Source organism: Mus pahari, chromosome 2 (assembly GCF_900095145.1).
Source record: "Mus pahari chromosome 2, PAHARI_EIJ_v1.1, whole genome shotgun sequence".
Taxonomy (NCBI): domain Eukaryota; kingdom Metazoa; phylum Chordata; class Mammalia; order Rodentia; family Muridae; genus Mus; species Mus pahari.
In genome coordinates, this window is record NC_034591.1 from 58,195,988 (window position 1) to 58,210,026 (window position 14,039).

General features: G+C 42.6%; 1 protein-coding gene across 2 annotated transcripts in view; it reads right to left on the bottom strand.

The window, feature by feature from the left end:
• Window positions 1–3,899: 3,899 nt before the first annotated feature.
• Window positions 3,900–14,039, bottom strand: part of LOC110316138 (homeodomain-interacting protein kinase 2-like) — a 59,006-nt gene continuing 48,866 nt past the window's right edge. Inside the window, exons 1-2 of one of the 2 annotated variants that reach the window (XM_029534855.1) lie at window positions 7,905–7,969; window positions 3,900–6,159 (exon numbers count right to left, since the gene is read on the bottom strand). In XM_029534855.1, the coding sequence (XP_029390715.1) occupies window positions 5,072–6,159; window positions 7,905–7,920 (1,104 nt within the window). In that variant the 5' untranslated portion in view covers window positions 7,921–7,969 and the 3' untranslated portion in view covers window positions 3,900–5,071. Of the gene's footprint in view, window positions 6,160–7,904; window positions 7,970–14,039 lie in introns of those variants that run through there. The other variant, XM_021190236.2, reaches the window with a different exon arrangement.

Sequence of the window (14,039 nt, forward strand, 5' to 3'; positions counted from 1 at the left end):
TGTGTGTGTGTGTGTGTATGTGTGTGTGTGTGTGTGTGTATGTGTGTGTGTGTGTGTGTGGTATATGGAAATGCTTATGTGCCCTGGCATGTAATGTAGAGGTCAGAGGACTTCTACCACAGGGGTCTTGGGGATCAAACTCAAAAGTTACCAGAATTAGCAGTAAGTATCCTTAACCCTTTGAGCCATCTTACCAGCCCTTATGTTCTGGTTTTTATGCCCACTTTTGGGGAATCTTAGCAATGGTCTTAAAGGTCTCAAAAAAGTCTATACAAAACATTTTGAACAGTCCAGAGCAGAAACAAAACTGTACACATTGTCACCTCTGACTATCTTTTGCCCAACAGTGAATTTTTCACGGGTTTTCAGAGTTTAATGTTTGGACTTGTTTTTAGTTTGCTGGTGATACTGACAGCAGAAACACCCTAGCACCAGTTAACTGCTTGCTCAAAAACCCAAAACTTTGGCATCAATGTAGAATTAAATAATGGCCTGGCAGGGACTTCTTTAATGAGGTAATACAAATAAACAGGGGCACCTTCCACTGTGTTCTTTTGCCACCTAAAAGGCGGCACCTTGGAGGAAGCCTGCTCTCAGCTGGAACAGGGTTTCTCAAGAATCTCTAGGGTAAGGTATGGTAGGGCAGAGGTAGAGGATGGAGACTGTGGATCAGGGGCCTCTTCCCCATAAAGGGCACAATAGCTCTGAGACAGGATCTAGCATATTCTGTTCCTATAAGCTCTCCAGACTCTTAGGTATGCGCAAGCTCGAGAAGCAGCACTGCTGACGGCTACTCTCAGAGCTGACCTTCAGGACGTAGGTTAAGTTGGAAGACACTCCGATACCCCTTCATTAGACCACAAAGACCTGACAAAGCAACCCTGTTTCCTTAAAGCCACATATCAGGCTTCCCTCACAGAATGCTAACAGCAATTCTGCGGTAGGCTAGGAATGCAGGAAAGTTAGGGGTGAAGAGAGGCAGAAGTTCCTCACTCTGAAATCTAATTTGCCTTTTATACTGAGAGAGGGTCAAAAAAGCTCAATACAACTAACAAAGCCAAAACTGCCCAGAGAAATAATCATGTTTTTTCTAAAGATACCTTAAATAGGATGTTAAAAACTAACGAATGAGGTCCACTTGGGGCCAGAATGTTTGAAACTGTGAGTTGTGTCATTTTGATGTATGGCTCTCTCACTCCTAAATCTAAACAATGTACCTCATAAAAATCTTCACTATTTTATCTATAAATGGGAAATCTTCAATGTCAGATAAATAAGTAAACCTAACTCATGTATTTTTATTTGTTTTGAAACTTAAATTTTAAGCTTTTCTTACCTTTAAACCTGGTCAGTTACAACCTTTGAGCAATGTATACTGGCTCAGCCATAAAATCTTGTATGTAGCCAACGGTGACGTTGAGAAGCCATCCTGTGTACTGAGTGCACACTATCCTTTTCCTATATTTCTCTAAATACTTAATAAACTCACTAACTTTACTTTACCCTGGCCCTTGGGGCTCTTTCCTGTGGCCTTGTTGAGGATCCAGATGAGTCGGTGGACAACTGAGAAGAAAGGGGCTCTAGGGGGCAGAGCTGGTGCCAGCTCTCTGCCACCACTCATAATTCATCTAAGCACATACCTAGCTTCTAGGAAAAATAGTGGCTTCCAGGCCACCACCTTCCTCCCCACATCCCTCAGGCTGAGAACAGGAAGTTCACTTCATATCACATTTTTTTTTAACCATACCTGATGGGGGCCATGGGAGGAACACTTAATATAGTCCTATTTAAAATGATAAAAGGACATAAAGTATTCAATCCTTTTAAAGTGGAGTGTTCCTAATGTGCCAGGCTCAAGACAGGGGACTCCTGGGGAAAGACTGACCTAGAGCACATAATGACCTCTCTGTCCAGGAAGCTTGAAAGCACCCTTGCTCTCTCCCAAAATGTTCCTAAAGGTATACTTTTTTTTTTTTCTTTTTTAGGATAAGGACCTTGATGATGATAAATAATCAAAGAGCTTCTCTTGTCCACTCTCCCCAAGTAAAAGGTAAAGTAGTCAGGAAATCAACCTGAACAGTTTCATCTAGGCTGACCGACCCACACAGCCAGGATGAGCAGCCAAAGCTGAATGCTCATAAGCTTCCCCTGGCCTATGTAGCAGGACACTGACCACTCCAGGGCTCAGATGAGGCCTGCGGCAGGCAGAGTACGATGATTAATTTAGAAATGAAGTTATCATTCAAGGACTCTGTGCCCTTGTCCCTAGAGAAGGTGGCCTTGAGAACCCAACACCATGAAGACGGGGTGGGGGGGTGGGGGGGGTGTCATTCTGCCTAAAATTGTAGGTATTAGTCACTTAAGGCCTAAACAAAGGGAGTACTCTGACACCCAAAAAGGTGTCTCAGATGGAAGTGGGAATGCAGGAAGTAGAGGTGACTGTGCCTGTTGACAAAGGAGAATAAGCAGGGAGCTCCTAACTGTAAACAGCCTTATCATCCCATGAGGTGCTCAAGTGGATGGCTGGGCCATAAAGCTGGTGAGAAAGGACATCAAGTCTAAGAAGAGGATTCAGACCTGCCCTAGTTCCCATGGAAATGTCACTGCCATTCATAGCCCTCCTGAGCTAGGGTTCCTGAAAGCAAAGTATATTGCAGAGTCCTTGGCAGGAGGGGCACGCAGTGGGCAGAGTGACAGGGGCACAGAGGGCAGGAATACAAAACAGGCTTCAGAGTCCCAAATGTAACTTCTTGAGTCAAGTTTTGCTACAAGGATGTACTGCTTGTTAAATATATTTTTAAGCCTATTACAAGCCTCCATGACCAATTTTTAGTCAAACTTCAATGAAGCTGTCCACTAAGAGCAATACTAGTTAACTAAATAATAAAACCTCGCACAGCCCTTGGCTTGGCACAGTTTGCCCTAAATTCAGGCTAAGAACTGGCAAGAAATAGCCATCGGCATCCTGAATTTGTTAAGTCTAAATACAAAGTGACAGCAAAACCTCCATTTTGTAGTAACTAGAGAGCAGGCCCCAGCAAAAGCCCACCTCTGGGGTAAGCTGTTTCCCTATGGAGAACCATAGACTTGTCTTTCAAGGAAGAGCCAGGCACTCTCCAGAGAATATGGGTGGTCAACCTCCCTCTTTACCTCAAGGAGGGGAGACAGTTCCGCACTGACCAGGCTGCACCTTCCTGGGTGGCTCCGTCAGTGAGCACATGACTCCCCTCCAGGCTGAATGGTGGAAAGAGAGACAGCAGAGATAGATCTATCCTCATGAGTGTAAAGAAGTATGTGAGAACTCCAAGAACAGAGGGCAGTATGTATACCTAAATGCTCAGAGAAAGCCATCACTTTCCCATTAGATGCCAGAGCTAGGGAAGAGCTCCAGTAGCTCAGGAGTCCCCTGTAAGAGGAATGGACTTTCTCGTGGGAGTTTGAAGTTCTTGTCTTGCCACTTTCTGGCTCTGTGGGACTGGTCACTATTGCTTCCAACACAGCTCTTTTAAATATAAAAATAAATATATTTTGCCATTCTACAACCCTAAACCTTGGTTTCTATCTCCACTGGCTCCTGACGCTGTGGTTCCCACAGGCTGGCCATTGCACATAACACTAAATTGTATCACAGCATGGTACAACAGCACCCTGGAACTGGTATAAAAACTCCAGCTTCCAGCTTATGGATTAAGAAATGAGAGTATATAGAAGTTAGGCAGTCAGCACAAATCACACAGCCTAGTGAATTTAGGGATCAGTTCAGTTCTGGATTTTACTAATGCCAAAGCCTGCAGCATGCTGGAAACTCTGGGATGGTCAGGACCTTGTTTATATCCTTGGAGCTAGCTAGTATTTTTTTGTGCAAGACCCATATTAGAAATGAGATAAATGTGTTTTAATTCCATAAGGTCATTAATTCAAATAATGGTCCTCAGTGTAGTGATGTTAAGAGGTGGGAAGGCCTTGTGGAAGTTCATTATCGGTGCTGTCCTTGGAAGGAATTAAGGTTAGAAACCCCTGAGTGAGTTCTCCTCAATAAAGTTGTCTTAAAAGCTTGAATCAAATCTTGAACAATTATATGCTTCCTAGTTAGCCATGTGATCTCTTATTCCTATGTATGCTCCCACCACTGTGGGACCATCTACCATAAGCTGAGGAGAGCAACATGACCTTCAACAATAAGCCTCTTTTCTCCACAAAATTATCCTGCCTTGGCTATTACCTTACATTTAAAGGGGGGATAGGAATAGTTAATGTTTCCTTATCACAGGAAGGAGCAACTGGCCCTAGGACAAAGATCTTCCCTTCCTGCAGCATCTTCCACATGACTATAATAGTAGTCTTTTAAGAAAACTGCTATCAACCTATTACACACACACACACACACACACACACACACAAACACACACCATCAACCCCTGCTTGTTCAAAGTTTCCATGATTTGTTCTAGGTACTATTCACAAAACTTCTGATCTAGCCAGGTAGGTCATCCTGATCTCCTAAATGAGCCTTGCAATTTGCTACCCTGTGCCTGTTACTGGCACAGCCCTTTCTGTTCTAGCTGTCTGGATCCTCTCCATCAACAAGGACCTGACTTCTCCACTCTGCTCTTCACCCAGCTCTCCAAAACTCTTTCCAACTCTCAATGTCCAGACCAAGAATGGTACTCAGATGCTTCTTAGATAGCTTCTCCCCATCCCTCCAGTATGCATGTATTCTAATTTTTCAACCATATTAAAGTCTCTTTTTGTTTTTAGAAAGATTTATTTTCATGTTTGCCTGAAAGTATGTATGTATACCACATGCGTGTATAGAGGCCATAAGAGGGAGATGGATTCCCCTGGAATTAGATTTACTCATAGCTGTGAGCTGCCATGTGGGTGCTGGGAAGCAAACTTAAGTCCTCTGCAAAAGCAGCAAGTGTTCTTAACCATTGGACCATGTCTCCAGCCTCATATTACGGTCTCTGTATGGTAACAACCATTATCATTATCCCCACCATGGCCTCTGCATATTCCCTGTGGATGCCACTGGACCTCCTGCATCCTGACTATCTCCATGGAAAATGTCTTACCGGTAGTATCTGGATTGCAAGTACGTAGAGCAGACAGCTTTAGACACATGACTAGCTGAACCAAAGTCAATGACCTTCACCCGGTACGGCTGTCTGGATGGATCCACCAGCATGATGTTTTCTGGTTTGAGGTCAGCATGGATAAGACCCAGGCTTTTGAGTTTCATCAGGGCTGTGGCTACCTGCTGGAGGACTGGGCGAATATACTTGAGGGGCAAGGGACTAAACTTGTTCTGTTTCAGAAAGTCATAAAGGTTCTGCTCCAACATCTCAAAGACTAAGCATGTGTGGTTCTTGTGCTGGAAGCACTCATAGGCCCGCACAAAATTGTAGTCATCAGCGCTCTCCGTGCTCAGCCGGGCCAAGATGCTCACTTCAATCTGGCCTTGCCGGGCATAGGAGGGGTGGTTCTTTAGGATCTTAATGGCCACAATTTCATTGGTGCCCCGTTTCCAGCACTTGACCACTTGCCCAAATGTCCCTCTCCCCAAGAACTCTAAAACCTCATAGGTGTTGGTCATGGAGCACAGTACTTCATGCTGCACCAGCTGATAGTCCCCTTCACTGTTGGAGCCACTGTTTTTGGAGGTGGCAGTGGATGTGGTGGCAGTGGCTACAGTGGCCCCGCTGGCATTATTCTGAATCATGGGTGGATGCTCTTCAATGATCTGCACGCTGCTTGTGTTCTCAATCTCCTCACTCTTGCGCTTGAGTCCACATTTTTGGTAGGTGTCAAGGAGGCTCACAGTGCTTCGACGCATTAGGTTATGTGGTCCACCGAGGACTTGCCCGGTGACAGAAGTGCTACTTGCTGATGTTACAACTATGTGTCCAGTACTTCCTGGGAAGATGATGGTCTGCTCGTACGGTAGGCTTGGGTTGGGGATTGGCAAGGAGGTGCTGACGGTTGTGGAGGCTGGCTGAGAAGGTGGTATGTTCTTGCTCTGGCTGTACACTTTGCTGTGGGAGCCGTACCCAGTCATGTCCCAGTTGGAACTTGGCTCTACTTTTAGTTTCTTCACACTACAGAAGGCACTTGATTGAAGGGTGTGAGGGGAGAAAACTTGCACATGTGAGGCCATACCTATAAGGAAAGAAAAAGGAAAATTAATTCTTTCACTCCTCCAATAATAAAACTTAATTGACTCATTTAGGCTCAGATTGTTCTTCCACTCTGAAAGAAGCTTGAGGACTGGGGAGATGGATCAATGGGTAAAGCACTTCTGTGAAAGTGTAAACACTTGAGTTCAGATCCCTAGAACCCATGTAAGCTGGGCACAGTCACATCCAACTCTAATTCCAAAGCTCCCATAGCAAGATAGGTAACAGAGACAGGAAAATTTCCAGGTCATGGGCTAATAACTAGCCTGGCATATGCAGTAATAAACAGCAAGAGATCATCTCTCAAACAAGGCAGGAGGTAAGAACTAACACCTAGAGTTGTCCTCTGGACAACATTACATTTCTTGGTCTGCATGTGCACATGAATATATATACATGCATGATGATTTAAAAATTCAGCAGCTTGAAAAAGCAAATCAGTTCCACCCAGAAACACATTCAAGTCTCCTTGTTTGTGAATATTCCCATATTCTGCCATCAGATCTACTAGCTTTAAGAGGATAGAAGACTTGTAAAAACAGAGTCCAGAATAGTCAAGAATCAGAGACAGAATCAGGATTTAGTTCATCATTTATTTTTTTGTAATTAATTTGTAACAGAAACCAATTCTCCATTCCTCTCGGGTTGCGTCTTGCTAAATCTGAAGATTATATCAAGTATCCCAGGTAAGTGTTCTGTACTTAGCACCTCCATGTAGTCAGCTTTACTGATATTTAAGCATCTAGCAGCTGCTCTCTGACCCCCCCAGCATTGCCTAGAGTGGTTCCTTAACACCTCCCTCTTAATGCCATCATCTGTCCCCCAATCCTCCCTCTCTTCAGTGGACTTCCACCTATCTTGCCCAAAATTCTGAGGTCAGTAACATTCTGCTAGTCCCATAATCCATAGTCTCCCATTTTTCTATAGAATCCTGTTTCTGCCATTCCCACCCCACCCCCACCCCTTTAAGCTACTGATGATCTCTACTTTTGGGGCCAAAGTCTTTAGCTGGTATTGAACAAGGTTGTCCAAATGCATCACTGACCTAACCTTTCCCTCTGCCTTCAAGTGTGTGTGCAGGCACAAACTTCCAACTTACAAGACAGGAAGAGTAACAGTCATAGCCCCCTCTTCACTCCTTCCTTCTTACCTATAAATTATGCTTCATGTACTCTTTTCTTCAATGCTCACTCTTAATCCTTCTCCTCCAACATATTCAAATATCATAGACCTGTGTTCTTAAGGTAAATAACTTCCTAATTGCCTAATCCAATGGCTCTTTCAGCCCCTATTCTCCTTAACCTCTCTGCAACATCTGATACTGCTGACCACCACTTCCTTCTTGATGTTCTTATCTGCTCTAATGTGAATCTGTAACGGCCTTCCCCCTCCCAATGGCTAATTACACAGGGGTTAAGGCAGCTCCTCTTCCTCCTCTAAAATGCTGGCACTCCTAGTATTCTGTTTCCTCTGGAAGGCATCATTCATTCAGACAGTTTAAACAGTTATCTCTATGCAGGCAACTCCCACATGCTTATCATGAGCCAAGTTCCCACTTGAATGTTCCAGTAATATTATTTCTGTCTCCTACTATATTAAAAATGATCTTCCAAAGCTGAACTCCTTGTCTTTCCCCTAAAACATAGCCATCTAATGCTCCATTCTAACATTTCCATTCTGTTAATAAAGTATTCATCTAGTTTCTTGGTCCCCACACTGTGGACTTACCTTGATGAGTCTTCATTACCACAGCAGATAAAAGACAGTCTTGATTGACTTCGCCTTCCTTTAAAATGTCCTTTTTAAAATTAAAAGTATTTAAATAACTATATAAGGTAACGTACTCATTTCCAACTTTTAAATTTCTGTTCATTTTGCTACTCCCATAGCTGAAATTTTATTACTTTTCAAAAGTAACCCTAAAGTAAATATTGGAACCTAGTCACTGGAATGAGTGCTAATGTGGCTGTATCTGGCCCGCAGATTTGTCTTACTACATAAACTTCTAAGCATTTCTTTCTCTGTCCAAAAGCTTCTGGTGACTCCTTGGTGCCCAAAAGATAAAGCTGAAGTGTCAACACACATCTTGATTCCCATTCAACCATCCAGTTTCATCTTCAACCACTGATCCTCCAGAAGTCTCAACTCCAGACTGGCCCCACCCCTTTTCCTAGAATAGAATGCCTCTTGCACATGCTTCACTCACTCCCCAGTACTTTTTGCCTTCTGCCATGAAGTCAAATAATGACTTTTTAAAAAGCAAGGGAGAAGACCAGATATGGTATACATTACTAAATTTTCAGTGATTGAAAGACTAAGACAGAGGATTTAAGAACTGGAGACTATTCTGAACCACGCATTAAGACCCTGACTCAACCTGGGCATGGTGGTGCACGCCTTTAATCCCAGCACTTGGAGGCAGAGGTAGGCGGATCTCTGAGTTTGAAGCCAGCCTGGTCTACAGAGTGAGTTCTAGGACAGCCAGGGCTACACAGAGAAACCCTGTCTCAAAAAAAAAAANAATTAAAAAAAAAAAAAAAGCCCCTGACTCAAAACAAATACTATAGAATGAAAAAGAATACCAAGGCAGAGCTGTTTTCCATTTAGCTCCTATGCTGGCTAGACGGTCATGCTCTGGCAGCATGTGCTCTGACTTCCTGGAGGCAGGTCTGGTCTTACCCTAAGCTCTACTCTGAACCTGCCTTTACTGTGATCCCATGTGTCAACAGAGACTTCCCTTCTGGTTTGAAAGCTGACTCCAACGCTCACCTGGGTACTATGACTAATATGCCTGTGTATGTCTGACATGATTACTGTTTGACATGATTATTTTGGTTTGTTATGAAACCATTCTTTTCACCTACTTTTATGTCAATATTTTCCTAATACCATAGCACAGAAAGTAGTCATTCTCTACTTACTAATATCACTTAAATATTCATATAGTACACATGATATAAGCCAGACAAGTTCAACCTGTGGCCTGCTGGCTTCATGTGTTCCAGTACAGTAATAAATTTGGTCCAACACATTTGCAAATGACATTTTGTTACAATATCAAAAGGTCTGATACCCTTGAAGTAATACAGAAAAGAGCAATCCTTGGCTTTAAGCTACCTATGCCCAGAAAAGACTAAGCAAAATTAACTTCTGCTTCAGCTCTGTCCTTTGACTGTCTCTTGTTTCTCACTCAAGTTACTGAAGGAAAGGGGAGAGTAGAGGGGGGAAGAAGAAATAAGCTGATTACACACAGAGCTTCAGAGACATTGGTCCCTGTCCTCACTGTTTCGGAAGTTCTTGGTACACAGGCCACATTGAGGAGTGGAATTTTACAAAGGGGAAGAGGGTAGCTTATGACTTATTTGTTACTGGGATGATAGCCAAGGGTCATAAACTGTTGAAATAATCACTGGCTGCCTTGGGTGACAGATGCCCAGGATCAGCAAGGAGACCTGTATGGCTGGAACTTCTCTATACCCATCACTGTGGCCAGCAGCTGCCTCAGACTCTGGCTGGGGCTGCTGTGGTCACTGCTGAGGTCAACAGCCACTATTCCAACAACTAGACCTAGCATTTCCATCAACCTTTTTACCTTTGTTCTATGGCACAGTCCATCTTCCTGCGGGTGTAGGAAGGAGAATGTTCAAACAAAATATAGCTAAAGAAAGTCACTAAGGATGATTTTTTTAAGCCCTAAAATCTTTATAAGGAATAAAACGCTGGCAGTTTGTAGCTTCATTTTAAAATAATCTCACATCCATAATCAAACTTATGTCCAAACATTTCTCCTTGGAAGTCTTTTCTGGAACAACCCTTCCTAGTTAGTTTAGCTCTTTCTGTTAAGCCCACAACCTTTGCCATTCCATTTGTTCAGATCCCTAAGGCAAGGGACAGGGAAGGGGGGGGGGGAGACCTGTATGTTTTCCACTCTAAAGGAAAAGCTAAATGTTTCCTCTCATTTCTTTATGGTCTGACCCCTGTACTCTTCAAGGACTACTGACCTCCTCTACACACAAAATAATAATAGTAATAACTTCCCCTCAGAAATGGCAGGCGCTGACTGGACATCTTTAGTTTGATCCTATATAAAATTTCAATCTCTGTGTCTCCTCTTGGGCTCTTAGAAGGAAACATGGCTTTGACCCTCTTCTAGCAAGGATAGGTTTAACTCCCTGAAGGACAGTATGGAGGACCTAGGGAATAACACAATAAAACTGCAATAATTACACCTGCTCCTTAGAGGTATAGCCTATCCAGACCTTCCTATAAAAGCCTTGGTGGCCTCTCAAGATAAAACCCTACATAATGGCTGTATATCCAGTGATTGCTGAGACAGAGGGTGAAGTGTCTACAAAGAAGTATTCTCACTACCATGCCACTGGCTCTTAAGCAGGCCAAAGGCATGAGCATTGAACACATCTTTCCTTATTTCTGGGCTTATGGACAAACTACCAATAAAAGAGATATACTTACAAACTCACTAGAAATGTAGCTAACTTACATCTCAACTGTATGCAATAAATTCCTCACTTCGTGGCAAACAAAAAGTAGTGCCTTATAAACCTGATTAAAAACAGTCACACAGAATTACAGTGAATATTTTAAGTCATTCCTTATCACTACAACAAAGACAGGCTGTCTAATATACCAAACAAATCCAGGTCCCAAAGGTTTCAAGTGCCTTTTGGTAACCTGCATGTTTGAACAATGAAGATGAACTGCTCTTTAGGTTCCCCACAAATGCCCACTTCACATTAAAACTTATGTACCATAAACCTGGGTTTCAAAATACTATTTTCAAAGTATCTGCCTTGTAGTCTTTCCATGGGTGCCGTGGGTGCCCACAAGCTTCCATCACACTCAACTCCAGCCCCTGTATAGAATCATGGGCCATTCTTTAGATTGTAAATTAGCAAGCACATATGGCTCTGGGAGGGGTGTCTTTGGGAGGGTGAGTGAGCACCTTTGCCTGAGACAGCCTGATTATCGTGGCATGCTCATCCCATTAACACATGCCCCACACAGTCTCCTCAAACAGGGATGAGCTGAAAGCTGTGACATCAGGTCATGGTGTGGGCTCCTGGAAAAGGAGCAAAATCAGACCCTGATTTGAGGCTCAAGCCTGGACAACTCTCTGTGGCTCGTCTTTCTTAGTCTTCAAGGTTTAATGAGAATTCCTTTCAGAGTTGTAGACAACTTTTTCTGCCTCTTTGAGTCAGGGTCTTGCTATGTAACTCAGCTAGCTTCAAATAGGACCATCTGGCCTTCAACTCAGTGTTGGGATTACAAGTGTTTGTTGTCATACTCACCTAAAAAGCTAAAAGTATTCATGATCTTGAGTTATTAACCTACTATTTTTAAAAATGACATCTTTTAAAAGATTGGGTTATTTAGTATATTTTTCCTAACGTATTTGCTTAGTTTCTTTATAACTTTTTATTTCACAACTGGATGAACTAAAAAGTTGCTTCACATGTGAGTACATTTCCTTTCCATTTCACCACCCCAAATTATCTACTGGAAGATCAGACTCTGGTGAAACTACAGGGATAAGTGAGGGTTATAGATGATTAATTTTTTTCATTGAACTCAGTTTCATTGAATTCAGCAAAGCTCAAGAGAAGGATTATAAGTAAAAATAGGCATCACTTTTATCAGTATTTAAGGTTTAATTTAGGCTTGGCAGATATGAAATAGATTGCCACTCAAAATTCAGTTATATAGTTAAAGAACATAGAGTCCAGATCCCCAGAAGAGGTACCAACCTCTTTACTTCCTAAAACCTTCCAGGCATATACTGCCTGAATAACGAGTATCTGCTGAAAGTTACAATGTTATTTTGTTTCCCTATAATACACAATAAAAAGATTCATTCCCATACTTAACAGAATATCCTGTCTTCTATATCATATTTTGCACATAAGATGTAAGTTATAAATCAATGTTAGAAATATATGTCTATGGCTGAGTGTAGTGGGGTATGCCTTTAATCTTAGCACTTGGGAGGCAGAGGTAGATGAATCTCTGAGTTTGAGGTTAGCATGGTCTACAGAAGATAGCCAGGGCTACACAGAGAAATCCTGTCTCAAAACTTCCTACTCTTCCAATAAAAGGAAATATGTATCTAAATGGAAATTTTTAAACACCTAGAGAAGGAAAAATTTGTATAGCCCTTGATAAACTTGTGATTATTTAATGCCTCAGGGGATTGAAGAGTATTAGAAAAAATTCTTCATTGGTATACTACAGGATATAACTGTAATAATTATTCTGTTGTCAAGTTTGTATTTCAAAAGAGTGTGAGACAATTTCAGGTTACCTGTTTCTACCTGACAGATTTTCAAAACAGTGAGTACTAAATATCTTTTGGGGCTTTTATATCATTTTCAATCAGAGAGTGTGTATGCACTAGTTGTATAATGTTAAATACATGATATAACTCAACCTGAGCAGTGTAAAATTAACAAGTTCTTCAGAATCCTTGCTGATAATGACAGCAGCAATACGATTGCAGCAGTGCTGAGCATCTGGAAAATAAACTAACTCAATCATCTGGTCTACATTACAGGTCTTCTCTATATAAGACTGGCATGGGGTAGAAGGAAAATATAAAGACATCTACAGCATCACCATTAGCTGGGCATCGCATGCCTTTAATCTAAGCACCCAGGAGGCAAAGGCAAGCATATCGCTGAACTGGAAGCCAGTACAAAGTAAGAGCCCATGTCAAAAAAAAAAAAAAAAAAAAAAAAAAAAAAAAAAAAAAAAGAGTGCTTGCTGCTCTTGCAGAGGATGTAAGTTTGGTTCCCAGCACACATCTTCCCAACATCCATCTGCAATACAAGTGCCAATCATCCATCCATTTAGCCATCCCTATCAGTGGGTTTTGTTGTTGTTTGTTTTCGTTTTATAACCTTCTCATGCTTGTGACTACGTTCCTGACAAGAAGCAGCCAAAGTGGGGAGGGACTTATTTTGGATCCCAGTTCCCAGGGATCCAGTCAGTTAAGTGGGGAAAGCATGGCGACAGCTGTGGTATTTGGAGACTGCCAGCTCAACCCACAGTGTGTCAGGAAGCAGACAGAGGGCATGCTGGGATGGAGGCCAGACTCTCTCCTAGGACCCCAGCCCATGAGATGGTGCTACCCATATCCCCAAATTTGTCTTCTGTGGAAACAACCTCCCCAGGTGCACCCTAAGGTGACTTCACCAATGCCAGAGCTACATTTTCTTTTTTGAGGAAGGGTCTCATGTACCTCAAGTTGACCTTAAACCCTCTATGAAGCTGAGGTTGACTTTGAACTCCTGATCTTCCTGTCTCTGTCACTAGGATGACAGATATGTGCTACCACGCATAGTTTATGTGGTGCTGGGGTCTATTATCTATCTATCATCTGTTTATCTCTCTATCGTCTATCAATCTATCTATCTATCATTCTATTATGCTATCTATTTATCTACCTATCTATTATCATCTATCATTTTTCATCATCATCTGCTCATCAATCAATCAACCAGTCAATTCACCTACCTCTTACTCTATCTGCCCATTTATTTGTCTGAATCATTAGAGAGTAGATTGTAAACTTCACTCTTATCCTTGAGGTACTAGGGATAGAACCCAGGGCCCTTGGACCTGCTAAGCAAGCATTCTACCACCAAGCTCTACCCCTAGACCACCAAGCTCTACCCCTAGAGCACCAAGCTCTACCCCTAGACCACCAAGCTCTACNCCNAGACCACCAAGCTCTACCCCCAGACCACCAAGCTCACCCCTAGACCACCAAGCTCTACCCCCAGGCCTCCAAGCTCTACCCCTAGAGCACCAAGCTCTACCCCTAGAGCACCAAGCTCTACCCCTAGA